Source organism: Daphnia pulex, chromosome 7, assembly GCF_021134715.1.
Source record: "Daphnia pulex isolate KAP4 chromosome 7, ASM2113471v1".
NCBI classification, from domain to species: domain Eukaryota; kingdom Metazoa; phylum Arthropoda; class Branchiopoda; order Diplostraca; family Daphniidae; genus Daphnia; species Daphnia pulex.
Genome location: NC_060023.1, coordinates 5,807,857 through 5,835,016, shown reverse-complemented (window position 1 = coordinate 5,835,016; position 27,160 = coordinate 5,807,857). Strand labels below are relative to the sequence as shown.

Below are 27,160 nucleotides of genomic sequence, written 5' to 3'. Positions count from 1 at the left end.
AACCTGTTTTCGACAAAGTCGATAGAGTAATTCTGCAATGACGTCATTCATTTGCTCTCCGCTGTTTATCACCTAAAGAGCCCTTTAAAGTCAGTGCGTAGGAAGGGTTTCTATGAAACACACATCCCAAAACAGAGTGGGGTTGTTTGTTCTTGCGTGAAGAGAATGAATAAATAAATCTTTGGTTTCAACAACTGTTTCGTAAGTTTATGACCAAATCGGAAAAAATTTTTATTAGTTATCCACCATTTTAACCGCAGACATCCCTACATGAAACCTTTTTTAAAACAACAATTGAGATCTGGGCTCTTGGAGTATTAAATCAGTGAAAGTTTTGTGTGCCAAAGTTCAAGATTCAATATGCCTTTGCCTTCACCAAGATGTGTGGAAGATCAGCAAGATTCTTCTTCAGAATATGATTCCCTACCAGATATTTCTGTTGTGGATGTGTTTGATCTTGCCTCTGATGTTGGTAATGAGTTAGAAAAAATTATTAGCATTCATGGAAATGAACTAGTTGAAGGGCTGATGCAGAAAGTCATACGAGTATTGGAACTGCTTGATAAAACCTCTCGAAGGTAAGTCCTTAAATGAAGAAAACATTTTACAAAGAGCAATAATGTATTCTTATTTATTTTCTGTGCTTGAATCTTAGGCAGGAATCAGAAAGGCAACTTGTAGAAGAATTACAAAATAACATCAGTCTTCTTGAACGTGAGAAAAGGGAGAAAGCTGTTGATAGGTTACGATATGAAAAGGAAATTGAGCAGCTAGAAGAAAACTGGAAAAAAGAAACACAAGAACTATTAGGGAAAATTTCAAGAGTTCAAGAAGAAAACAAGAGATTGTCTTCTTCATTAAAAGAAAGTACAGAGAAAAATGTTTCTAAAAGTAAGGTTTTCTCCTTATGATTTCAATCAAGCAATGTATATTAATGTTTTATCTAATTATATTTTAGATCCCATACCAAAAGAGCCTGATTGGGATTTATTCGAAAAGCTCAGGGAAGCTAATGAGAAACAGAGAGATCTGTTGCGTTGCAGGGACAAAGAGTATCAAGATAAACTCTGTGAATCAGAATCTGTAAATTTACATTTAAAATTTTTGCAATTATTACTGGACGTTACAGTACCTATTTGGTATTTTTAGCTACACAATCAAGTGGATCGATTGACAGAAATCAACAAGGAATTGCGGAGGAAACAAACTCATATGTCTCAGCAAATGAGAACTTTGGTTGAAGAGAGAGCAGATTTGCAGGCTCTACATCAAGAACAGTCGAGGAATTTGGCTGCGCTGAATAAGCGACTAGGTGTCGCACAACGAGACAATGAAGATTTGATTCAGTGCCAGGTATTCCTACACTGATTTGATACATTTTTTAAATTTTTTAATTTTAATCACTCTTTGAAAATAGAACGACGCACCAGATCTCACTAATAAAATTGTCATCGATATTAATGATCCAAATCGCCCTCGGTTCACCATAGCCGAACTAAAAGAGATTCTCTGCGAACGAAATGAACTCAAAGCTCGTGTTAGTGATCTGGTCGATGAATTAGCGCTTTATCGACCAAGTAAAAACCATTCCAAGTACGTAATTAAAAGCTGGGCAATTAAAAAGAATTATTATGGCTAAGCTGTTTAATTTAATGATTTTCTGTTTCTCCTATTTTGAAGTATTGAAAGGATGTCGCCTTTGAATAGCGAGTCGACTGCTTCCTCCGGTGACCCTCTTGCGTCGGAAGCAGATGAGTCTACCTGCGACCTTCCCGTTCAAGGGCCTTTACCCTACGAACCGGACGACGCTCCGTGGAAACGTCCCAGCTCGAGAAAAAAGGATTCGAGCATCCGAAAATTGTAAGTTAATTGGGATTCCGAACCGCTTAAAATCTTATGCTTTTGGCTTGTCGCATTCCTTTTTCTTTTTCAGTTCTATTTTTGTTTTGTTTTTGTTTTTAGGTTTTCTACTTTGTCTTCTTTCCCTCGTTTATTAGCTCCACGCACTGTAGATGGTGCTAAATGACCTGACGTTTTCCAACTTGTGATATTGAACTTGTATATAGTTCGGTCTAACCGGACAGCCTTAACGGCAGTATTGATTTGTAATCTCTATTGCTTTCTTTTTTCAGGTTTAAAAAACTTGTTATGTTGCCAAGTGCGGGACTTTTGAATCCACAGTGACCAAAAGAGTACCGAAAGTTGGTAAATCGGTTTTTCCCAAAAATCCCACGCCGAACAAAGTTTCTCGTAGCAATTTTAGTATAAAAATCGACTGTCATTTTATCGCCATGATTTAAAATTTGCATCATTTCAATTAAATGTGGCCATAGATGCGATCTTTACCTTCACAGACAATGTGTCAGTGACGTTCTAGGTTTTAGTGAACTGTTGGATCATCAACGGATAACCAAATTGTGTATCATTGTTCTATTCATGAGATACTCCCCATTTACTACATCCCAAAGACTAAGACATTTATTAGACGTTTGATTTGCAATTAACGACGTGGAATACACAGATGGCGTATATGAATTTCAAGTCTTCATTTTTCTTTTACCTCTACAATTGTTATTATGTTAAAGCTAAATGTTTAAACTTGAGAAAATTACAGGAATGTACGGTACCCGAATAGAGGTTAAACGGTCATAGCCCACGTATAGTATAATTCTTTCAAACATATGCAGTGATTTAAACCTTCAAAAGAACAATGGTTTTTTTTTAACCCACAATAATATCTCTCCAAGGACAAACGGTGAAACCTTCACATTTTTCAGTCAGTAACGTTGCGAGTTTTTCATGCGAGTCGACCTCAAATAGCCTCAGGCCTATGAACACCCGACTAACGCTCCCGTGTCACTTCGTTCGTTGGGTTTATCGTGATTTTTGTTGGTTTTCGTTGTCGTGTGTTCCCTCATCAATCCCATTAACTAAAACGTATCAAAGAATTTATCAAACTATCGCATATCTATAAAAAAATGAGTGAGCTTATTGATAAAGGCCAGTGTGATAGTCGTGGCGAGGTAAACGAAATATTCGAAGCTACAGGAAGCTACAAATCTTCTTCACAACATACCACCGGGGACCAACCACCTGAAACGTAAGAGCACAGAGGCGTAAATAAAAGTCTCATCCATATGTTGTTGCATAATATGTTAACTTTATATTTATCGGTGGAAAAATCGCATCAAAATGTCTTACACCCGTGAGCATTTACCTTACTTCACGAAAAAAGGTTAAATTGTTAATTGCTGTCTGAAGCAGAGCGCAGGATCAGTCATGTCTCAGACATCCGCTTTTGGTGTCACAGCTTTCATGCGTGTAGTCTACGCAGTTTCGGATTCAATGTCAATGTGTAGTCTAGCACATGCTTATTTTCAACTGCGAATAGGAATGGTGACGCACTCACAGAATCGTATTTCTGTTTTTTTGTTTTTAACAAGTTGGAAAAATCTCCACTTAGTTTAGGATAACAATGCATTTGGCAATTTGTTGAATATTCATTTAGATTTTTAACAGAAAACGAAAAATATGCATTTATAAATATAAATTGACAGGGAGTGGATTCGAATTCGACAGCACATTCCAATCGAACTAAAATTATTTTGGCGGCGATGTGCGTCATCACCCACGTGAGCATTTCAGCAATGTGCCGCTGTTAACAAAGTTACATAAATACTACGAAGTCTTGTGTTCCATATCGGTGGAAGACCGGAAGCTAGAAAAAAAAGTGCCCAATTAATATTTCTGTTGTTGTTATAGTTGGTTGAATTATATTTCTCTGACCTAAAATTTAATGTCCGTATTGAGCTTTGAGGTATACACTTGCGTAAATATTGTTATCAGGGCCGCAGGAGTAGGTTAATACTGTTAAATGATTGAATTATCAGTTAGATTGTGTAACAAATTCAAAATCATTTCTTTAAATATTTAAACACAGAAACACAACATTGTGAAATTTTATCTCCCGACCGGTACAGTTTTTGTTTGTTTTTTTCCCATTCGGGCTGATCCAAAAACCATTTGGAAATGAGGCTCACATTACATGCATGGAGATCCTATATTCCTATTCCTCTATTATTTTAACTGCAGCCATAATTTGACACGGCATATTGTATTTTATTGCACTTCTGCGAATATAAGTTACAGCCATAAGTCCATAACTTAATGGGAACATGTATGTTCACAGCTGATTGATTACATACCCAACTTAAGTGGGAAAGGGGGCTCCAGCAGGTAACCAAGGCAACAATGTTCAGCGATAACTGACAGTTGGTGTTGTTTTCAGTCTTCTGCTTTTACCCGCTTCCTGACGTGTGTGCCGGAGTTGCGACTCACGTCTCTCAGAGATAAGTCGGCAAGAAACATGTTACAGGTTATGTAACACCCGCGGTTACCTTTATTGTTTGTTATATGGAGTACAAAAAAAGGATTCGTCACAGCACATAACAATCACAATCGCCGCATCTGTAATATCGTAGACTTGATCATTATCGCCCGGTAAACTAGAACATGTTTGCATTTACTTAACAATATTGTGTTTACAACGTTTTTTACAGACAAGGCGATACTAAGACGATCCACACTGCATGTTCTTTGGATGATACTGACAAAATGGGAAACACAAAAATGGTGTGTGAAGATCCCCTCATGATTAACCCCAAAACTAAAGATGGAAAACCTAGTGAAGTCAGAGAAACTTGGACAAACAAAGTAGAATTTATTCTAGCTTGCATTGGTAATGTTGTTGGATTGGGGAACATGTGGAGATTTCCATATCTTTGTAAGTGTTGCATTCCAATGATACTGCTCACTTGAAACAAATATTCAGATAAAATTTATTTGAACAGGTTATAAGAGTGGAGGAGGTGCTTTTCTGGTACCATATTTCATCATGTTGGTATGCACAAATATTTGATAGTCACAATCTTCTTAAAAACTAGAATTATAGCAAGCTATCTTATATAGATTGTATGTGGGATCCCATTGTTGTACATGGAACTAGCAGTTGGGCAGTACACAAGACAAGGACCAATTGGAGCTATGCACAAAATCTCCCCATTTTTCAAAGGTCTGTGCAAGGTCACAGAAGAAAAAAACTTATTACAAATTAATTATCATCTTTTGGTCATCAAGGAACTGGTTTGGCCACTGTTGTCATGTCCTTCCTTCTTTCCACTTACTACAATGTCATCATTGCCTGGGCAATATATTACTTAATCAATTCCTTCATGGATCCTTTACCTTGGGAGAGTTGTAACAATGACTGGAATTCTGAGCACTGCTGGAATGGGACCAAACTTAACAGTTCCGAACACATGGAAAACAACCAAATAAGCGCACCACAAGAATTCTATGAGTATTATTCCATAAATAACACAATTAACTCAAACTATTTATTTTTAATTCTTCCTTTTTCTTGTAGCAATCGATTGCTTCAAATGACACCAGGAATTGATAACTTTGGCACAATGCGCTGGGAACTTCTAGCCTGCCTCGCAGTTGCTTGGGTTCTAGTCTACTTTTGTTTGTGGAAAGGCATTAAATCTTCGGGAAAGGTGGTCTACGTGACGGCCACCTTGCCGTACCTCTTTATAGGGGCATTCATCGTCAGAGCACTCACATTACCCGGGTCTGAATTAGGTCTCCTGTACTTCTTTTCACCGAAATGGGAAACACTTCTAGAAGCAAAAGTATTTATTCGATTTAACATATGTGGTAACCTTTATTGCATAATTTATACCTTTTTTTTATTATTTACACAAGGTTTGGGTCAACGCAGCTGGTAAATTCTAAATGTTATGTTGTTTATAATTTTATAAAAATTTATTGTTGCTCTATTCTAGCTCAAAATTTCAATTCGATTGGGATTGCATTCGGTTCACTTATGGCGTTTTCGAGTTATAATCGCTTCGATAATCGACTGATGCGTGATACTCTGATTATTTCCCTAACTGACGCAGTGACTTGCATTTTAGCCGGAATATGCGTGTTCGGAACTCTGGGAAATTTGGCATACGAACAAGGGAAAACCGTCGATGAAGTTGTCAGTAGTGGTAAATGATTAAATATTTTCTGATTTGTTAGCAGCGGAAAATAATCTTTGAATGTTTCACCATTCCAGGTCCCGGGCTTGTGTTTGTCGCTTATCCTGCCGCATTGTCCAAAATGCCGTTTCCTCAAGTGTGGTCGGTTATTTTCTTTGCCATGTTGCTTTGCCTTGGAATTGATAGTCAATTCGCAACGGGTAATTTTTCGTTTTATTACAACAATTTAATTATAAATATTGTTTTCAATCAATTAATTGCTAATTTTTTATTTTATTCGTCGATTCAACAGTCGAAGTAATTATTACGTCAATCAAAGATGCTTACGGCAGATGGATTCGCCTCCACTTAAAGCGACACGAAGTTCTAGTATTGCTGGTGTGTTTCGTGTCATTTTTATGCGGACTCCCCAACGTTATGCAAGTATGATAAGTCGTTATTATTTGATTTATTGATACTTTTTTTTTAAATCAGTGTGTTTGGTTTATTTTTCTAGGGTGGAATATACTTTTTCACGCTGATCGATTACTACGCTGCCGCAATTTCTTTGATGTACATTGCTTTCTTTGAAGTCATAGCAATTGTTTGGGTGTATGGCGCAAATAGGCTAGCCCGCAATGTTCGAGATATGACAGGCGAACTACCCAATTTCTATATAAGAGGTTGTTGGATGGTGGCTGCACCTTGCCTGATTATGGCTATTTGGATTTTTAGTCTTGCGGATTATGAACCTCCAACTTATAATAAGGGTCAGTACATATTCCCTGGGTGGAGTATAGGGATGGGTTGGGCGATTTCCTCCTTGTCTCTATTAGCCATTCCTATACTAGCAGTTATTGCAGTTGTTAAAGCGAAAGGAAACAACATAATTGAGGTAACTTTAAACAAAACTAATCATGAAATCCATTTTAACAAAAAGGTTTTCTTGTCACTAGAAACTGAAATCAGCAGTTAGATCTCCAATTCGTGAATGTCCTTGCTGTGGCAAAACTTTGAACAAGCAACACGAAGCTCATCACGGAACTGCAGCAAATAATGCAGACAATGAAATATGTATGGAGCAGCTAACCTCAGATTGATGTTAGATGGTATAACTTTTTGTACTCTATACCATAGTTTGTATTTCCCAATGTTCTCGTTTCGTCCTATCTCCATTTAGTCGAACTTGTTTACACTTTACAGAAAGGCGACCAACAAGTACTTTATTATAATTGTTATACATGTTTCACGTAGATTGTTCATTTGCAATCATGCGGGAACCGATTGCTTTCGGGCTAATTACGGTGCACACCCTCAATACATGCAGAGACAAGACAGATCCTGTCTACAGGACTGTCGCACGTCGTAAATACGTCTTTTTTTTCTTTATTTACCTTTTTTTTTCTTTGTTTACCTTTTTTTTCTTTGTTGCTATGGTGACACTAGCAGACGATTCTTCATTTTTGACTGACGACAGTAAACAAAATGAAACGTGTTGTAGTGACCGGGATAGGACTAGTTACTCCACTGGGTTGCGGAGTTAATTATGTTTGGAATGCATTATTAGCTGGGAAATGTGGTGTTCGAAAACTTGAGAGCCCAGAGTATGATAAAATTCCATCTAAAGTAGCTGCTAGAGTACCTGGATTCAACGCAAGTGAGTACGTCACTGCAGCCAGTGAAATTCGCACCATGTCGCCAGCTTCACTATTTGCGTTAGCAGCCTCTATCGAAGCAGTTAAAGATACTGGCATCGTAGATTTTTCTGCTATTCGAAAGAGAACAGGTGTTGCCGTAGGTATGGGGATGTCTGATTTAGAATACATAATTGAAACTGCCAACATTCTCAAGAACAAAGGCCCATCCAAAATTAGCCCTTACTTTGTCCCCCGAATATTAACCAACATGGCTGCAGGCATAATAAGCATCAAGCATGGGTTTCACGGCCCCAACCATTCAGTTTCCACAGCATGTGCTACTGGTGCTCATTCTATAGGTATACATATGCTTCGTGTCTACCATTTAAGAAATCGGCCAAGCCCAATTGCTCTTTCTAGGAGATGCCACAAATTTTATCCGCCACGGAGGTGCTACTGCAATGGTTTGCGGAGGGACAGAATCGTGTATTTCGCCGCTGAGCATGGCAGGTTTCTCTCGTCTACGAGCTTTATCCACCAAACATAACGACAGTCCCGAAAAAGCATCTAGACCGTTCGATACGCAACGAGATGGATTTGTTATGGGGGAGGGAGCAGGTGAATTATATATTTCTTCCAATTACAAGACAGTTGGTCACGAATATAATTTGTTTTGAATAGGTATTCTGTTTTTGGAAGAATTGGATTCCGCGTTATCGAGGAAAGCCAAGATTTATGCAGAAATCTTGGGTTACGGCACCTCCGGAGATGCTTCACACTTGACGGCACCTTCAGAAGGTATTTTAAAAAATGATTATTATTAATTGAAAAATAATTCGATTTTGGTTTTATTCAGAGGGTACCGGTGCCATTCAAGCAATGCAAAATGCTTTGGATGACGCAAGGTTGTCCGCTGAACAAGTTGGCTACGTCAACGCTCACGCAACCTCGACACCTTTGGGCGATGCGATTGAAGTACGTGCCATAAACAAAGTATTCTCGTTGTCCAGCCAAAAGCAGCCGTGGGTTAGCTCGATGAAAGGTTCACTCGGCCACGGGCAAGGAGCAGCCGGAGCCATCGAAACAATTTTGGCCATCTTGTCCATCCATCATTCAACATTACCTCCAAACATCAATCTCGAAACTCCTGATCCATCCATGGTGGATTTAGTTAGATTCACACCGAGCCATCCATTACCGTGGTCGTTGGAAAGTGGCCAAAACCGTCGGATTCTACTTAAAAACTCTTTTGGTTTTGGTGGAACTAACGCTAGTCTGTGCATAGCTTCCTTTTCGCCTTAATTAGAATTTCGTTATTGTAATAAAAACAAATAATTAAACAAAAAAAGTGTTGATGTGCAACAATTTTGTCTTTTTTTTTTTTGTCATTTCCATTCCTTTGAATCTTGAATGAACGATGACGGTGAAATTGGAAGTGCAGCAATTGCAAAAAACGGCAGTCACGTCTTGTCGGGTCAGCGTTTCATCATGACAAAAGCTTTCCTGACGCCTGCCTTCTTCCATTGTTTGTCGTGATGTTGTCCGTAAAATAAGCTTTCTCTGCCCATGGGCGGTGTGTATGTCGACGACTATCTTATTGCCTCATTGTTATTCATTCTTCTTATAGCCGCGGTCGTTTTTCGTATTCCGATATTCGGCAATTTGCTTATGTTTTGTTCTTATCGGAACTTTTGGTTCAACAAAATTTAAGTCATTTTCTTTTCTAATCTCTAGACATGTCAAATGTTAATAGAAGTGAGAAGAATGTAATTCAAAATTTGAGTTTGATTGCTGGATGATGCGATTCTTTTAAAAAAGATACAAAGCTTTCTAATGTGTACTTTGATGAAATCAGAGGAGAAATTTCGGTAATCGCTCCTTAGTTGCTATTTGTGGTTAATGACCCGACTCAACAATGGAAATAAGAAATATTATCACAGAGTAAAAATTATACCACACAACTTAGTAGTATAAAAACAGTTTCACCTGGCGATATGCATTGATAAAAAAAACAGAACAAACGAAAACAAAATAGCAGTTTCAGAATAAATATATACATATACATACACCTTTTTTAACACGCATGTAAATCATTACGCAAAGTTTTCTGTTGTTTTTATTGTTACGTTGGGTAGTATCATTATTTATCCGTCTGTCGGTTTCCCTTGTTTTGGGTGTACAAAGAAAACTAGGAAGAGGAGGAAATGTTTTTACCTATAAATCTATAATGGAAGAAGAACATGTAATACGTGCGTCGGCGAAAGTTTTTATTTTTTTCCAACCTCATCTGGCCGGCAGCCAGGTTTTGTACGCTAAACTTTCTCTTAGTGCTTTTAAAAAACATCAACTGGGATTATTAAAAAAATAAATTCTCCATCTTTTCATATTTCCGTCTTCTCTATCCATTGGGTGTCTGTGTGCTCATTCTCCTCTTAACGTCACTATACTGCTTGTGAAAGCCTCGTGCATGGCAAGTCGAGGATAAAAAGAGAAGGGCATCAGTTGCTCTTGAGCAGTTGGCCAAACAGGAGGTGGGCCACATTTGTTTTTGTTGTCCACCGCGCAAGTTCATCAGTCAGTTTCTTCTGTAATGTTGTCCGCGTGAATACAAGGATGAACGAGTACAACTGGACACAGTGGCTCGGAACATATTTTTGTGAACGGCGTGATGAACCGGACGGATTCGACCATCAGGGTCAAGAAAAAGTGGACGAGTTCCAATGTTTGTTGGATGTATCGGTGGTGGCCAGAGACCTAATTGTGGCTTTCGTTTGGCTTTCAATTCTCATCTATACTTGCGGTGTCGCGAAAAACGTTCAACGAACCTACCCACTCCTTCGGAATCACAGCGCGGTCGTGTCCCGTTACTCGTTGCACGACCTCCGTTGGCTGCTGGCCTTTGCTCTGTTCCTGACTCATTTAACTGATCTCGGAGATGCCCTACTCATTTGGAAGAGCAACCATTTGCAAATCGCAATCGTGTCGCTTGTTCTGCCCGTCTGCAACGCCCTGGTCGTCGTTCTCTCCTGCGTTTACTTTGATCGTATCGAGGTGCCAATTTTTAATCTCTCTCCTGCATTTCATTTGATCGTATACTATGTCGAGGTGTCAATTTTAAATCAAACATGGCCCTACAAATAATTATCGTGAAACACTCCACACCATATAGGATATGTCATCAAATAACAAGAAAAATATTGACAACTTCCTACGACTAGAAGTCTAAATGGTTTAAACGAGTCACACTGGAAATGAAGTCCTTGACCTGTTAATGATACTCTCACCACAAGCCGCCAGTTCTTGATCAAGTGTTTTTTCTTCTTTCATTTCCGAATTGGTGACGGGCAGGAAATGATCAGTCAGCTAGAGAGCCCGAGTCTTTCTTTCCCGCGTGACTTTTATGGTGTAATCTTTTGAAATGTCATTTTTCAAGAAGGAAGCGCTTTCCCGCTTTCTATAGGCTGCCTTTGGGAGATATCACATTCATTGGATCATAACCGGTTCAAATGATAATATCCGTTTCGTGTGTCTTGCTAATACTGCAGAGCTACTGCTTAGCCGCTTTTTTTTTCTCTCTCTCTAACCACATCAGAGTATGTGGGTCATTTTAATCACTAGCATATCTTCTGAACATATCGGAGTGAAACTAGGGATAATTTCACAACAAGTTCTTGTATGAGTCAGCACCCGTCTTGATGACGGGAGCTAAATATTGCGTGATAGATAGTATACCTGTTGAGATCACAGACAATCAAACTCGACTTGTTTAAGGATGCCAGAAAATGTTCACAAATAATAATCTCGTTTATTCATCGACTACTTCATTTGCATGCAACTCAGGTATGGCAGCATGGTCTCTATTTGTTATGGACGTGCCCGCATTGGCTAGCCGAAGCCATTCTCAATCTCGTTCGTTGGCATCACTTTCGTGTCAATGACGTCAGAGAAACGGCCGCCCTCAAATCCGTGGAAGTGCAGCTAGTCACCACCTGGATCAAGATTTTCTTGGCCGTTTTCCTCCTCATCGTCGATGCCTCAACAGCATTCCAGGTAAAAAAAAAATCCCCGCCATGAAGCAATATAGCTTTTCTCTCTTGCATCCTTGCGTCACAATAATTTCCGGAACAAATTAAATCTCGAATGAATGATCATATGCAAAGTATTTCCTCTTCCCATTGCTAAAGGTACTTGGCTACTTTTAAAAAGTATCGAATCGCTTCAAACAGGATCTCCCAAAAAGGATGTCTGAGATAAATAGGGACACAATACTAAGACTATAGTTGTGTACGGTACTACGGTCCATCCAGATAATAAATCTTTTAACTTAAAAAAAAAAAAAAAATCTGACTTTCCGTGCGCTGTATATTTCGAATCTTTCCCACCTATTTATTTCGCAGCAGCTTAAATGAGTTAAAGGATATTACAAATATTTTATTAGTGATTTGTTAACCATTTAAGGGGATGCGATCAGCAGCTGAACCGAAGAAAAAGGAAATGCATCCACCAAATAAGGACATGGCGTCAACAAGATCGCTGGATTCGGTGTTTGTTTCGACGGGAAAACAACAGCAACAAGCGTTTGCAGGCCAAGCGGACAAAAGCCCAGCATGCTGCTACCTTCATGGCCAGTCAAACCTTCTGTCAAAAGCCACCTTCTTCTGGCTAAATCCACTCCTGATGGCCGGTTTTTGGACTCCGCTGGAGCAAAAGCATCTTGGTCCCATTCCGGATGATTACAAAGCTTCCCAACTGAGCCAACAAATCCGGCGTTTGCTCGACACCAAGACTCCGAACCTCTGGCGATGCTATTGGACATTTTCGTGGCCGGCGATTTTGCTCGGCGGATGGCTCAAATTTCTCGGCGATTTGGTCGGTTACGTCGCGCCGCTCGGCATTCAAGTGATGGTCAACTACGTCGGGACGAATTCATCGTCCAGCTCAATAAATTCCACGAGTACGAACAACGCGACTGCTGGCGCTCATTTCGACTACCCAACGGTGACGGAATTTTTGTCCAACGGCTACATCATGGCCGTCATAGTCTTCCTGTCCAGCTTCTTGCAGGGAACGCTCTCCCAAGCGTCTAGTCACGTCCTCTGCGTCGAGGGCATCCGGCTTAAGACGGCCCTTCAGTCCTTTATGTACGAGAAATCGCTGCGACTCTCGTCGCTAAATGGAGTGACCGTCGACTCGGACAAAACCGACGATGAAGAGCATCCGAAAACGGAAGACTCTGCAACGCTGCAACTCGATGCCGGAACACTCAGTCAACTCTTGACGGAAGATTGTGATAACACCATGGTCCTCTTGTGCCTCTGTCATTACCTTTGGGCCATCCCGCTCAAATTGGCCATCCTGTTGTACTTGCTGCACGAGAAGCTGGGCGTCGGCAGCGTCATCGCCGCCCTGCTCTGCCTCCTCCTGATGGTTCCAGCTCAATTTCTATTAGGACGCAATATCTCCCATCAAAACAAGTCGAGTATGAGAGAAGCCGGCAGGCGATTGGCCAAAATTCACGAATGGGTGTCGAACATGAAACTCTTCCGGCTTTACGCTTGGGAACGCTCCGGATTGAGTCGAATCCGGGCCGTCAGGCGTAAGGAATTGCAACACCTTTGGTCCTATTCCATCCAGTGGGCGTGGGCAACTTTTCTGACGCAAGCCTCGACTGTAGCGCTGACTTTGCTCACGTTCGTTCTTCATCCTTTCCTCTCTGCTTCCGGAACGTCCCCTTCGGCCGCTCAAGCTCTCTCGGGATTGGCACTGATCAATCAATTTACCGTTCCACTAACCATCATTCCCGTTATTGTTCCGGAGCTGATTGCCGCTTGCAACAGCACATTCCGACTGAACGAATTCTTCAGGAAGTCGGACATTAACGTCCAGCGCCATCATCATCCGAATCCGTTGATGGAATCCAACAGCGTCCAGTCGAATCCTTCCACCACCACCGAATCGCTTTCTGTCCGCACGCTGGAAAACATTGTCGAAGACGAAGAACACCAGCAATCCAGCAGCTTGGAGAGCTGCTCCGAATCGGAGAAATCGGCCTGTTTGGACCAAGAGGAAGAGGTGGCCATTAGGATCAGTCACGCGACGTTCAGTTGGCATCCCATGGACGTTGACACCAACCAAAGCGATTTCAAATTGTCCGACATCAATTTGAATATCAAGCGAGGCAAGCTGACGGCTATCGTCGGCCACGTTGGCAGTGGTAAATCGTCTTTGCTGATGGCCCTCCTGGGAGAGTTGGAGATGAAAACCGGAAATTTGACATGGTCCTCATCTGCCAGCAGCCAAATCGGTTACGTGGCTCAGCGGCCGTGGTTGATGCACGCATCTCTGCGGGACAACATCCTTTTCGGCAACGCTCTCTACGCCAAACGCTACAGCAAAGTGCTGGAAGCCTGCGCTCTGACGCAAGATGTGGAATTGTTTCAACAGAGGGATACGACACTGATCGGATCCAAAGGACAAAACGTCTCCGGCGGTCAGAAGGCCCGCATTTCGTTGGCCAGAGCCATTTACTCGCCCGCGTCCACGTTGCTGCTGGACGATCCTTTCGCCGCCCTGGATCTAGCCGTGGCGCAACACGTTTTTTCGGAGGCTATCCAGCGGGTTCTCTTGCGCCAAGGAAGGAATGTCATTATGGCAACGCATCACATGGAATACGCTTTGCAGGCGGATCACGTCATCGTCCTGGATTCCGGCAACATTTTCGTCCAGGGCCCACCAGAAAAAGTAGCGTCCGTCTGGCCGGAATTATTGAACCAGTCGAGCCAGTCGGACCAAGACTCGAGTTTGTCAAAAGGAAATGCCAAGGACAGGTGGAACATGCTCCGATTGGTCACGAAAACTGGTTACGTTTTTAAGGCGGGTGGCAGCCGGAAGGAGGACGAAATCACGATCCAGCCGACGGATTCTGAACACGGGCAGCGATGGAAGCGACGCTCCAGCCGTTTGAATGCCTTGTCCATTCACATGTCGCACGATCTTCCGCTACTGACGGACGAGATGACAATCGACGAACTTTTGCCGGATGCCGGAATGTCCTGCCCTTACGGATCGAAAAATTTGCGAACTCGCCATCTCAGCTCACTCAACGGGCCGTTGCCGGAAGCCCTTCCGACCGCACCGTCGCAACCTCGCTCAATTTCCTTTTCGTTGAAAGGATCATCGGCCGCCTTTTCTTCGTTCGTTAATCGAAGGCGGACGAGATCGAGGGATCGATTTTCCCAACGATCGATCAATCAACCAGTTGTCTCGCTTCATCCGCTGGCTGATTCCTCTTGGAATCCGCAGGGAAGCAGCAGCAGTAACAGCAGTCGAACGGGGAGTAATTCCAACAACTACAGACCGTCCTTGTTCCGACTTTACTCCACTCCGGTGGGTAAACATTCATCGGAAGTCGACGGCGTTGAGAGAAGAATCAGCGTCGATAGCGAACATTCGTTGTTAACCGTTAGGCGATCACAGCCGGAACAAGAATCAGCACACCAGCAACAGGGCGTGCAGAGGTTGCTGTCTACTGCCTCGGGTTTCTCCGAAGAAATCAACGCCGATCCGGAAGATTCAGATCAAGAACGAGGACTTTTACGGGATCCTGCAGCTGTCGACGAAGAGCGGCAATACGGTCGCATACCCCGCCGACTTTACTGGCTTTATGCGCGCGCTTGCGGGCTCATCTTAACATTGAGCTACTTTTGCGGCTCTATCGGTTGGCAATGCGCTCGTCTTGCAACCGATTACTGGCTAGTAGTTTACCAGATCGAAGCACACGATTCGTCGTCCTCGGCAGATAACTTGCCGTACGAAGATCAACAGCCGCTAGAAATCTCCGACCAGACGGAGAAGAACAGCAGTTCTTATTTCTACCTCGGAATTTACGTCTTGCTGTCTGTCGTATCTGTCGTAGCGGCCCTCATGACAAACATCCTCGGACAGGTAAAAATAGGCGTACTAAATAGTTTTATTTGAGTATATTTTAACATGTGTTTACCGTTTGAACTTATTAGGCGGCCGGGAATCAGGGTAGGAAGCGGTTGCACGACGATTTGTTAACCAGTCTGTCACGGTGTCACACACACCTGTTTGACGTCGAACCAACCGGTCGTATATTGAATCGATTTAGCAGCGATATGTCTATGATTGACAAGAAACTGGCAACAACTGTTCAACGACTTGTTCAATTCGTGCTCATGTGTTTGTCAGCCATCGTTATCAACGTTGCCATTAGTCCGTGGTCCCTTCTACTAGCCCTATTGATTGTCATCATATTCTACTTGCTCCAAAGATTCTTCCGCACATCTGCCAGGTACAACATACTATACAGTCATCATAATTAATCCTTGATTCCATTTATCATTAGTTTCTTTTTTTTTTTTTAAATAAATTGCAATAAGGAGTTCGAATTAATAATTTGGTTATGTCTACTGTAGAGAACTACAGCGTTTGGAAAGCCTGTCTAAGGGGCCCGTAGTATCTCATCTGACTGAAACACTTTCCGGTTTGTCGACCGTACGAGCATTTGGCCAGCAGCGGCGATTCTTACAAACCATGTACGAACATATGGATACCCATTCGGCAGCAGTTCTAGTCCTCAATTCGACCAACCGCTGGCTTGGTTTTGCTCTGGTACACTAGACGATAATTCATTTTTATGCACACAATTTTTGTTCAATATTGAAAAGACTTGTTTGACCGTCAGGATTCGCTAGGTGCGGCGGTGGTATTGGTTGCCATGCTGCTGGCGTTGTTTGTTCACAAAAACCAACCGGAATATCTAACTCCCGGTCAAGTTGGCCTCGCCATCAGTTACACGCTAATGACGCCGATCTATCTTCAGTGGGTCGTTCGTTTTTGGTCAGAACTAGAAATGTATTTCAATGCGGTCGAGCGAGTATTGCACTACTCTCATTTGCAACCCGAAAGTGAATCGACAAGTGAAAGCGCCGTTGTTGACAGCCAATGGCCGAGCAAAGGTGACATAGAAATTGTGCATCTGTCTGTTACCTATCACCGCAGTCTAGAGCCAGTGTTGCGGGACCTCACTTTGACTATCGCGCACGGTCAAAAGATCGGCATTTGCGGACGAACAGGCAGCGGAAAATCGACGCTGGTCAACGCCATTTTTCGACTTGCCGACACAGCTTCGGGTCATATCAAATTAAACGGAATTGATATTGCTTCGCTAGAACCCCATTTTCTAAGATCTCGGTTAACAGCTGTTCCGCAAGACACACTCATTTTTGCCGGTACTCTCAGGTATTCGTTCTAAAATTGTTGTTTTAAGCACAAATATAAAATTCAGTTACGTATTATAGAGATAACTTGGATCCGGAAAATAAAATAGCCGACGAAGAATTATGGGCCGCTTTAGAGGCAGTAAACCTCAAAGACACTTTCCGAAACACCGGATTGGACGGAGAATTATTTAAAGGAGGAAGTTGCAGTTTGAGTGTAGGGCAACAGCAGCTATTTAGTTTGGCCCGGGCTGCTCTTCGACCATCACCAGTTCTCGTTCTAGACGAACCAAGTAGTGCCTTGGACACAGAGGCAGAACAAACACTACATCATTGCCTGGACAATTTATTTAAAGACCGAACAGTTATTCTTGTGGCGGTACGGCATTTTATTAAACATATTGTGCTACAAAATTGAATCCAATTCGTTTTCTATACTATTTTTTCAGCATCGCGTGTCGAGCTTGAAGAAATGTGACTGGATTTGCGTCATTGAAAGTGGACAACTAGTGTTACAGGGAACACCAGATCAAGTGCTAAACGAGCTGCCAATTTTCGATTAAAAAATTTTACTGTTATATCTTATAGCTTTATTTGACCCAACTGCCCATTATTCCCAAAGCAATTTATTTGTTATTTAGCAGATATTGCGCAAATGCAACTTTAATCTCCATGTTTTTTTTCCATAATTGTTCAATAAATAGCCAATAAAGTGGGCAACAAGCCTATTTAAAAATGAAAACGTTAATAATGAAAAGTTGAAAACTTTCTAAAATGGGCTTGATATTGGAAGTGCCATCACTAAGACTCTATGGCAAGCCGTTCGCGTGTAACATTTTATACTGTAAATCTAAAGGTTATGGTAAGACAAGAAGTAATGTTAAATCTAATGGTAAATAGCTATATGAACGCGAATGGTTAAAGCGGAACTTTTGACCCGCGGACTTTGAAAGTTGAAACTTTAAGAGTATGCATAACACAGGATTCTTGATTGCTTTCAAGGATATGACGTTAAATATACTGCGGTGTGTTCAATCACATCTAAATTGGAAACTGAAGGCGCTTTGAGCATATAATGGAAAGGCGCCATATAAATACGTACATTATTATTATTATTATAGGCCTAACAATTGAATATTTCGTTAACTGAATATTGATTGCAATTTAATTGAAAAAAAAATGTACACATACTAACGGTGAAGAATTCTAACAGATCAACCCGTTATTTGCGGATGAGTTGCCTGTACGCGGATTCGATAGGAAACCTATCAATTCCCATGGGATTATATGCAAGTTATCCCTGAGGTATATTTATATACGAAGGTCCTTAACAATATAGGGTGTGGGGTATAGGGGGTAGGGTAGTAGTAGCTAGTAGTGAAATTCAGAGGGTTTAATGTCCATTATGTATTCCTTTATACGTTTCTTCCCTGAATGACCAATCGTCACCAAATTTTTTACATAATTCTGTCAAAATTTGATACATTGCGGAATGGGGTTTTCATCGGTTTTTAATACTGTTTTAGAAATTTAATTTGCGTATTTGTTACCTAGCTGGTTGCCGAATCCTAGGCAGTGAATTCGCTTTTTTTTGCGTAACCTTCCAAATGTCGGTGCATGCTCAGCAGTGTAAACAAAAAGAAAAAAAAAGTTTGGATCTTCCCTAGCAAGACAAGTTTTCTGCTATGGGAGTGGAGAGTATTAATTATTTGATTTGATTTGGTTTTTATGTTCGATTTCGATTTCGTCTTTATTCTTCTTTTTACTTTGTATTTTCCCACTCTTATTTTTTTAACCCTTTTTGTTTTATTATTTCCTCTTTTTGTTTACTATTTTTTTCTTTATTTTAATAAATTTGGTTGTCCAAGTAAAATAAGATCTTCTTGCGGTCGTGAAAAGTTACCACCGATCTTCCACTTCAATTTACCTCCGAAAGCTTTTTAAGAGTAATTTTTCAAAAATTTCAAAGTTAGTTTTCCTAAAGAAAAAAACGGCAAAATTTTCCCCGAATGATGAGTCTCATTAGTGGTAGGCATAGCAACTTCTTGTTCAGAGACGAGAAATTTTGCCGTTTTTTTCTTTTTCTTTTTTTTACACCCCTAAACTTTAACAAAAAAATAAATTGAATTACCTAAAATGAAGATTGGCTTATTCTTCATCTTTTAGTAAAAGCTAGAAGTGCGTAAGTATAGCGGTTCTTTTTTAATGATTTTTGAAAAACAGGGCCTTTTTTTTGGTAGCGCCATAAGAAAAGCACGGCAACTGCCCAAAGTTTCGCTCGGCGAAGCGGTTACGCATGGCGCCAGTTCCAGGGGGTAGGGAAATGTACATAAAGGGGGGGGGCGTATTTTTTTTCATGTTAACAGTTATGTAGTGACCCCCCCTCCCCAAAAATCTCAACACTACAGCAACTAGGTTGCTCATAAAAAAATAAAAACTAAAGTTGCGTAGTGCCATAAGACGCCATGTAAAAACGGGTGAAGTTGGTACGCAGTACCAACTTCGCCGGTAGGTACTGTACGTGTCTTAGAAAGAGTGCAATTACTCTTGAACAGCTTGGGCTAGATTTTTTTTCTTTCTTTTCCTGAGTAGATCTTATGGTGATCTAAATCTTTTTACACACACAAAGTTGTCGTAGGATTAACCCCCAGGGCACTACGGTATCGTTCACTTTATAAGGTACTCATATGCGCCGTGTTAAATACGGCGTTTTCAAAAATATAAAAAAAATATTAAAAATCAAGCTAAAATCTTTTTCTTTGTGCCAAAAGATGCACAATTATTCACTCCAAAAGAAAATAAAGAATGATTTACAATAAAGTTAACTCAGAGAACCCTTCCCTGTACCTCAAAGGGTTCCACTTCAAAATTTGTCGAAATTTGTAATGCCTCTAGTGACTAGAGGCATAGGAGTCTAGTCTGGTGGCGACAGTGTAATTTTGTAGTAAAAAGTACAAATTTTTTGGATACCCGAGCTTTTATACGAAAGAATTTATGAAATGTGATTACAGCCTTAATTCAATACCCAATTTATAATTATATTTTCAAATTACTTTTGGATACATTCCCCAGAATAGTGTAAACAATACCTAAAGACTTATAAAAGACACTTATTGCCCAGTTCTATGCATATACAGTGATAGGTGTCGGCAGTAGACACCAAATTCATAGTTAATACTTCAAAATTTAACGTTCAACATTTCAAAACTCTCTTTTAACTTTAGACTACAACTTATTAAAGGCTACAACAAATTAAAAAAAGATAAGTGAATTGCGTGTAATTAAGCATATTCTTAAATATTTAAGGCTAAAATTAAAGCATATAAATATAAAGAAAGAATTGTTCCCGGGGCATGTCATAATAGTTTAGTTAGATTTGGGTTGCAACAATATGAACCTCGGTTAATTAATTCCAACTTCGTTTTATCTTAAAACAACAGATCAAATCAACAACTAAAAAAGGAAGAAACACAAGAAAGTAGATACAAAATTGTTCTAAATTTAGTTCTAAATCATTTCAATTTCAAGCAACCTTGATTAGTTAATTCACGGCATAGGGCTGTTCGACATTTGTTTTAATTTGCATGCATGCATTTTTTAAATCGCGAAACGCAGCAGTTTAGGGTAGAATCCGTCTGCTGAAACAGATCTCGTTGCTTTACCTGGCTTTTGGCGCTTGATCCGTTTTCATGATGACACCCCTCCTTTAAGCCGAAGGCTATTGCATATCGGCTATTACTTATTTCCCGCCACAAAATTTCTAGACTGCCTGTCTGGTTCCATTCATTATTTTGCAATAAAAAATATGTTTTCTTCCTTCTTTTCTTTTCTTCCTACCTTTCGCTTTCTTCCTAGCCCATGAGCCATGAAGTAGTTTCTTGCTAAATGGGTAGGCTCTTCTTCTCCCAAAATATGCCTACTTAGATTTTTGTGTGCTGCCATACTGTAGGTTCGATTGTCTTTCAGAAGCGGGAATCCCTTCGCATTGTCCCCCTATTGCATCACCCTTTACAATGATTGCTGTCTAGTTTATTTTGGTTGCTGATCGGGAATATAAACAGATTTTTTGAAGTCCGTTCTAATTTTCATTCCTATATTATCTCCATCCTTCATAATTGCAATCACCGAAGTTCACTGCCATTTCAAAGTATTTTGTTTTATTATTAATTCATTTCTTGTGATGTGACCAATGTCGTCTTATAGTCTAAATCTACTCGTGAAGGTTTAACGCTCGTCTCAGAATACGTGTAAAGAAGATGGCTGCTGAACAATCGAATTTGATCCCGACTACCGGCTATGCGTCAATTGCGTCACGTGCTTATGGACAAGGTGATTTTTTTAAATCTTGTGGTTGCCTTTATCAACTTGAAAATTTGTATTAATTTTATTAGTTTCAAGAGAAACACAGGCTTAGGTGATAAAATTTGCAGAAACTTGTGAAATGTCTCTTGATACCCTAGACAATTTTATAGCTTTTCAATGGTTGAAGCCAAAGTCCATTCAAGCGCCCTACTATGCTGCTCCCTTATTCATCTGTTCTGCAGCATTATCACAGAAAAATTCCATCTGTTTGTTCTTGGCATTCTTTTTGAATCCGGCAATTCAACTGTCATCTATCGATGAAGCAATGTTAGAAACTGTTTTTTTTTCTAAGTTAAATGTTGGCGTTGTTTGTCGGGGGCATGGTAGTTATTCCGAAGGCCATCACAAGAATGACCATTCGTGTGAGGATGGAAGTTTTTGGACTGTTCCAGACTACCACGTGAGGTCCTTTAATTGTAAACTAGTTGATGGAGGAGATGTTTGCACTGCATGTTTATCGACCGGTAAAGTTTCTCCCATAATGGATTTGCCACATGCCAAAAATGTTAAAAAGAGGCAACGAGAATTAGTAAGTTCTTTTTAATTGTAGGAACAAGGAGTTTATTTTTTAAAACATTTATTTGATCTATTCTAGTCAGGAAACATTTCCACCTCGTCTTCTGAAGAACAAAGCCTACCTGCCGGTGCTCGTCGTATTTCTCTTACGTTACTAACAGTACCAGGTAAAAACGCAACGTTGCATTGCCTTGTATAGTAATTAATAATATATTGTATTGTTATATAGAATTTATTGTACGATTGATCGAAATTGTGCGAACCGCCGGTCTAGCTGCCTTCAGATATCAGGACACTGAAAATAAGTTTTGGGTTGAGATTTATGGGAAATCACATAGAAATTACTATCCGGAATCGGAAGATTGTGGGATGTGTTTGTCTAGAATAATCGTTTTTGAAAATGGATTGTATTGGTTTGAGTGTTTGGGCTATTTTTATGGACAAAAGCGTTCCTTGTTCGATGGACATAAATTGAATGTAGGCAATGTACATAAATTTGTGATTGAAGTTCTGAAAAACTGCTGGAATGACCAATTTTTGTCCATTTGCCCGGGTCGGCGGTCTAATTGCAAAAAACGTTCCCGCTTTAAAAAACGTTGAATTTATTACCCATCCTGATAACGTAATTAGATCATTTCGATGCCTTTTGTATGGTGTAAAAGTTGCCCAACCCTGTAGTAACTGCAATGATATTTCTAACGAAGCGATAAATTTCATCACCAGTCAAATAAGAATTCGTTTTTTGGTTGATCATCACCACAGTTTGGGGGATTATTTATCCGCTTAAATAGAAAACAGCTCTATCGCATCAATACATTTTTTTATATTGTGCAAAAAAGTGTTTTTGTTTATTTTTTCTACCTTAAATGAATTTTAAAAGCGCTAGTAATGCCATTTGAAAAGTTACTAAGGTTACATAAAGCGAAAAGGTATGCGGCTAGTGTATACCTAGTGGGCATCGTGCTTAGGATTGTAACTAGTTGTTGCTAATTTTTCTTGATCAATATGTTAGAACACATAAGTTTTATTTGTAAGATTCCGGTTTGATCATAGGTAGTACAGGTATCATAACTCACCCACACAATTGATCACAATATTAATCGACACAATAGAATCAAATACGAATCGTTGGAAGCAACTAAGTTTGCTACGTGAGACGCGCGTCACGGCGTCGATCAGAAAGAACCACGCTGTCGGTTGTCAGTGCAGACAAATCCCTGCGTCTGCCCAACGGTTGCCTAGCAACCCTCGGTTTCCGCAACCAGTCCGAATCAGGTTGTCGAATGTTACTTCAACACTATAGTATTCCACTGCATACTTTTCTTTGTGTAACGGTGAAACGGTCGTCTTGTAGCAGACAATCCTTTCTGATCGAGAATTTGTATTCTATATTGAGTAAAAACCATCAAGTAAAATTACCACATTAAGAGTAATAAAAAAACTCATTGGTGTTAGTCCTGGTGTGTGCTTTGATCATACCTTACTGCACATCATGGTCGGTCATTGTAGCTATTAAGTGGTTTCTAATTGTGCTTGATCAACTAGCAAAATTGCAAGCCTTCTGGAAAAAAAAACTTGTTGATAGATTCTGAACTTCTTGAGTATATTCGTTTAACGGAATGGATAGCATCTTTAACAGGCACACGATCCAACTTGAGGTCAACTCTCGATCATACGGTGCTTTGACCGTTACTTTACAAAATTTGACAATATATCAGTAGTAACGCCTGCTGTTTATAGTGCAGTAACGATAAGATATTTCTGTGCTTATTGAAACTCCTCGCTGCTGCAAGTTTTTTCCTGTAATTTCTGCTGTGTTGCAATAAGTTGTGTGTTAATTTCTCGAGGAAGAATGAAATGAGAAAGAAGGGCAAGGCCCAGAAATATTTTTTTTTGTATTTGGGTATTTTCTCGACTTTCTGTTTTGTTTCTCACACACTGTGATTCATGGTTTGAAATTTGAAATCTTGAAATTGGATGATTTTTTAATGTTTGCTTTTTATCGGGGTAGTGAAAAACGAAAATTTGATATGGACATTGCCATTTTATCTCTCGATTAACTCAAAATTATTTCAAAACAAAATAAGTTTCATCTACCTTTCAAACCGACTCATCCTGACGTCATACTTCACTTTTACTGGAAAAACTAAAAACATTTGATCAAGGTTTTAAAAATTAGCAAATGACTTGCGGGAAAAAAATTATACCGGCATTTTCTTTCGTCTTTTTCATCACAGACATTTGTTTAACCAAAATTGAGACAGTAACCAGATAGATGAGAAACCATAAAAAACATAGTAGGGCAGGAAATGGATCAAATTTTTCATTCAATCAAATCCAAAATGTGATAGAAAAACCGATTTTAAATATGAGATTGGAATTTGTAGATAACATTACACGTTTTCTGAAATGGGCAACATGGAATGAGAAAGATTAAGCATTAATTGTTTCTATTCAGAAAAATCAATGTTAAAGTTATGTTACACAAATTATGTTGCTTTGGTTATCGAGAAACTCAAAACTTAACTTAGTGATGTTTTGTATTATTAACGTGACATTTTGTGATTCTGATCCCATAATGTTTCAGTAAATAAAACTAGAGATAGCTGTAAAATTTACCCTTTACGTTGTAACGACAGTTACCGAAAGCAAGTAAGTTGTTAGTTCTTGTACTTATCTTTGATGAATAATCCCCTTTCTGCAGTTCCCATGGAAGAACCCTGTTGTCCCTTCAACTGTGTCTGAATATTTTTTTTGTTTTTTTTTCTAGTCCTTTTAGTACGCTACTATTAGTAGCATTATTTAAGAAGTTATTAAAATTCGTATAGTGTGATTTACAGAAACAATCAAAGTATGGATGGATACACCGTCCGTCCATACCAATTGTAAAGATTTCTTCAGCATATGTGAAATATGGCTGGGATTCAAATTGCTTCTCTACAACAGTTAAAGATATTGTTTTGAATGCACATTGCTGTAGTACCATTGTTGGTCCGAATCCATGTATCCTGCTACAAACGGGTAGGCCTAGCACTGCTGCTGCTAGGATTCCGTTAGCTTGGGAAAGGATTATTGCTTGGGTTTTTTTATGTTTGAGAAATAACTCATATTTTTTTTCTAATTTTTTTTCGTGTTTCGATTCAATTCTTACTTTATATTTCTCGCGCATTTTCTTGATTTGATATTTCAGTAATTGGTCAATTCTTTGATACTTTTTGGTAAATCTATTATTTGTTCCGAGCTGTCTGATTGCGTGTCTGTCTCGATTGACGCAGATATATCAAGTTTTTGGCTCAGTGGAACCGATGTTTTGGTCCTTGTTGGTTTTTACGTCTGTTTATTTACTTTACTATTTATAGGCCTATAAAAAATATTCAATTCAATTTTTTTGTGAGGTGATTGATGAATTTTTTTCTGGTGGATCCATGCTGGTTTTCTGGTAGTTTTCGGCATTGTTTTATGTTGTTCTTTTTGTACTCGTTCATGGTGTTTCCGTCGTTTTTTATGTTATTTGTGGCGAAGCTTATACCTTGAATCCTTATTTTGTCGTGACAGTGACCCAAGCCTAGCCTTCCATTCCAAATGGTTAGGCCTTTCCTATTCGTACCTTGTATTTCTAGGCTGTTTCTGTCTGATGCCATAAATTGTCCTCTATGGTCAAAAGTTTTCCAGATTGAACTGGTATCCACGTAAATGTTCTAGGATTAATATTGTGCTATTGCCTTTTATGCAATTTTTTGTATTAAATGGTCGAATGGTGAAATCTGGCGAATATTGCAACGCTTATTGTTCAACGGTCGTAGCGTTGCTTCACCTAGCTACGAATGTTTGCGTTTGTACTAACGAGTCGTTACTTTTTATAAATGATTATTTAAACATTCCTGGAAACGAATCCAATTTGGGTTACATGTCTCTATATAAGAAGATTTACTTATCCGTGATAAGTTACAAATTTTTTGTTTTTGTCCTCTCCTGTCTTTAAGAGTACCCAGTTGATTAGGTACCTTACTATGTTTCCTTGAACTTCGTTGACCATAAAAAGGTCTCCAAAGATTGGTGAGTAGTAGTAGACGAGGTGGTAACCAGTCGTCACTATTCTAGGTGGAAAGTTTAAATTTCTTCTAGAGTGGTTTTCTTGGTAGTATTCAATAATACCTGGGTTTGCGTTGATTTGTTCAAAAACTCATTGTTGTGCTGTCAGGGTGTCATTCCCTTGACTAGAAGTAGTCAGGATAAACAACATATCAAGTTTGTTTATTAGTTCAATTGCCGTCAAGCCTAAATGGTTTTCTTCACAGATTATTTGGTTGGTTTGTTGGTCAGAAATCCAGTGTGATACGTTTTTGAAACAGTTTTTAAAAGATATAAAATGGGTTGTTGACTGCTACCAAGCAAAAGGTGTCTGTTTAATTCGGGTAGAGTGATCCACCCTATATATTCAAAATGTCGTCCGTTTGGTAGAGTTGTTTCGGAATCAAAATGAATAAATGGCTTATTTCATAGGCTGTTTTCCATTACTGACGTTGTTGATGTCATAAGTCATGAATACTTGCACTTCTTTTTCGATTTTGGTTTTTTTTGTCCGATTTGGTTATCATCCTAGGGGTTCCAAGTTGAATTGTTGTCCATGCGTAAGAGATGCAGTATAGTCGTAACCCGGAGGCTGCTTCCATGTCCTCGTGGTTTAAAATGAATATAGTTTATGATGTTATTGATCTTGTTTGTTGGTGTGCTTCACGCCATTCAGGTTCTTTGAGTAGGGTCCTGCATAGTAGTGCTTTTGTGTTATTTCAATGCTTACATGGGAGGAATACGGCTGTATAAATGTGAAAAAGGTGGTGTTGGTGTTTCTTGGGAACTGTAAAAAGGTTTTAGGCATTCCTTCTACTGGGAATATAGGTTGTTTTGCCTCGCTGATGTCTGGATTGTTGAAGAAGATTATTTCAATCTGACGCGTATTATCTATTAGGTGACTGAGACTATTACAGTCGTCCGTCTGTGTTAATTAAATATAAGCTTGTCCGTATAGAAGTGGTGTAGTTTCAGCATCAATTGATGAAATCTCTCCCCATACTATGGTGTTGTGCTTATGGACTATTTGTTGGTGTAACTGGGTTGCGTTAAGCATTTCGAGACTTTCAACTGGTCCTTTTACGCTATCTTGCCGGAGTTTGTTTCTTCTGTAAGGCACTTACGTAACATTTTCCTTCTACGGGTGAAGCGTTAGGATTATTGTTTGAAATCGGAATTCTGAATGAAAACTGAAGGAGAATTTTACAAGCTACGAAATCATACCCAAAATACCGATCTGAAACAATAATTAGACTAGGTGTAATCGAATGGTTCAAATTTGCCTCCTGTCCCATATGAGTCCGGT

The 27,160-nt window shown here is 39.7% G+C and overlaps 4 protein-coding genes across 9 annotated transcripts; all 4 read left to right on the top strand.

Annotated features, from left to right (window-relative positions):
- The first annotated feature begins 60 nt into the window (after positions 1–60).
- LOC124198165 (RILP-like protein homolog) lies at positions 61–2,535 on the top strand. 4 transcript variants are annotated; one of them, XM_046593870.1, is made up of 8 exons: positions 61–201; positions 261–578; positions 656–891; positions 959–1,083; positions 1,150–1,353; positions 1,418–1,593; positions 1,681–1,860; positions 2,133–2,535. In XM_046593870.1, the coding sequence occupies exons 2-8, from the start codon at positions 361–363 to the stop codon at positions 2,182–2,184; spliced, it is 1,191 nt and encodes a 396-aa protein (XP_046449826.1). In that variant the 5' UTR covers positions 61–201; positions 261–360; the 3' UTR covers positions 2,185–2,535. The 4 variants fall into 4 exon arrangements, with proteins under 4 accessions (XP_046449826.1, XP_046449824.1, XP_046449823.1 ...); XM_046593868.1 differs by having other exon boundaries at positions 1,963–2,535; XM_046593869.1 differs by adding an exon at positions 1,963–2,058 and having other exon boundaries at positions 98–578.
- A 132-nt stretch (positions 2,536–2,667) lies between these two features.
- LOC124198161 (sodium- and chloride-dependent GABA transporter ine-like) lies at positions 2,668–7,396 on the top strand. 3 transcript variants are annotated; one of them, XM_046593860.1, is made up of 13 exons: positions 2,955–3,100; positions 4,289–4,498; positions 4,559–4,783; positions 4,851–4,900; positions 4,969–5,071; positions 5,137–5,359; positions 5,426–5,693; positions 5,767–5,785; positions 5,847–6,056; positions 6,125–6,247; positions 6,340–6,470; positions 6,544–6,921; positions 6,983–7,396. In XM_046593860.1, exons 3-13 carry the CDS (start codon positions 4,615–4,617, stop codon positions 7,124–7,126), a joined length of 1,818 nt encoding a protein of 605 aa, XP_046449816.1. In that variant the 5' UTR covers positions 2,955–3,100; positions 4,289–4,498; positions 4,559–4,614; the 3' UTR covers positions 7,127–7,396. The 3 variants fall into 3 exon arrangements, with proteins under 3 accessions (XP_046449814.1, XP_046449816.1, XP_046449815.1); XM_046593858.1 differs by lacking the exon at positions 4,289–4,498 and having other exon boundaries at positions 2,668–3,100; positions 4,560–4,783; XM_046593859.1 differs by lacking the exon at positions 2,955–3,100 and having other exon boundaries at positions 4,174–4,500; positions 4,560–4,783.
- Positions 7,397–7,479: 83 nt separating this feature from the next.
- Positions 7,480–9,028, top strand: LOC124198164 (3-oxoacyl-[acyl-carrier-protein] synthase, mitochondrial-like). Its single transcript, XM_046593866.1, has 4 exons — positions 7,480–8,022; positions 8,084–8,281; positions 8,345–8,461; positions 8,520–9,028. The coding sequence occupies exons 1-4, from the start codon at positions 7,512–7,514 to the stop codon at positions 8,963–8,965; spliced, it is 1,272 nt and encodes a 423-aa protein (XP_046449822.1). The 5' UTR covers positions 7,480–7,511; the 3' UTR covers positions 8,966–9,028.
- Positions 9,029–10,160: 1,132 nt separating this feature from the next.
- On the top strand, positions 10,161–18,000 carry LOC124198159 (ATP-binding cassette sub-family C member 9-like). The gene is made up of 8 exons (XM_046593854.1): positions 10,161–10,714; positions 11,504–11,713; positions 12,122–15,607; positions 15,679–15,977; positions 16,102–16,297; positions 16,371–16,927; positions 16,987–17,284; positions 17,355–18,000. Exons 1-8 carry the CDS (start codon positions 10,277–10,279, stop codon positions 17,466–17,468), a joined length of 5,598 nt encoding a protein of 1,865 aa, XP_046449810.1. The 5' UTR covers positions 10,161–10,276; the 3' UTR covers positions 17,469–18,000.
- The last annotated feature ends 9,160 nt before the right edge of the window (positions 18,001–27,160 follow it).

Coding starts and splice junctions, on each gene's coding strand:
- LOC124198165 (XM_046593868.1), top strand. CDS start 361: ATGCCTTTGCCTTCACCAAGATGTGTGGAAGATCAGCAAGATTCTTCT. Junction 579..655: donor CTTGATAAAACCTCTCGAAG/GTAAGTCCTTAA, acceptor CTTGAATCTTAG/GCAGGAATCAGAAAGGCAAC. Junction 1,084..1,149: donor AACTCTGTGAATCAGAATCT/GTAAATTTACAT, acceptor TGGTATTTTTAG/CTACACAATCAAGTGGATCG.
- LOC124198159 (XM_046593854.1), top strand. CDS start 10,277: ATGAACGAGTACAACTGGACACAGTGGCTCGGAACATATTTTTGTGAA. Junction 11,714..12,121: donor ATGCCTCAACAGCATTCCAG/GTAAAAAAAAAA, acceptor TAACCATTTAAG/GGGATGCGATCAGCAGCTGA. Junction 15,978..16,101: donor TTCTTCCGCACATCTGCCAG/GTACAACATACT, acceptor TGTCTACTGTAG/AGAACTACAGCGTTTGGAAA.
- LOC124198164 (XM_046593866.1), top strand. CDS start 7,512: ATGAAACGTGTTGTAGTGACCGGGATAGGACTAGTTACTCCACTGGGT. Junction 8,023..8,083: donor TACTGGTGCTCATTCTATAG/GTATACATATGC, acceptor TGCTCTTTCTAG/GAGATGCCACAAATTTTATC. Junction 8,462..8,519: donor CTTGACGGCACCTTCAGAAG/GTATTTTAAAAA, acceptor GGTTTTATTCAG/AGGGTACCGGTGCCATTCAA.
- LOC124198161 (XM_046593858.1), top strand. CDS start 2,979: ATGAGTGAGCTTATTGATAAAGGCCAGTGTGATAGTCGTGGCGAGGTA. Junction 4,901..4,968: donor TACCATATTTCATCATGTTG/GTATGCACAAAT, acceptor TATCTTATATAG/ATTGTATGTGGGATCCCATT. Junction 5,360..5,425: donor GCACCACAAGAATTCTATGA/GTATTATTCCAT, acceptor TTTTTCTTGTAG/CAATCGATTGCTTCAAATGA.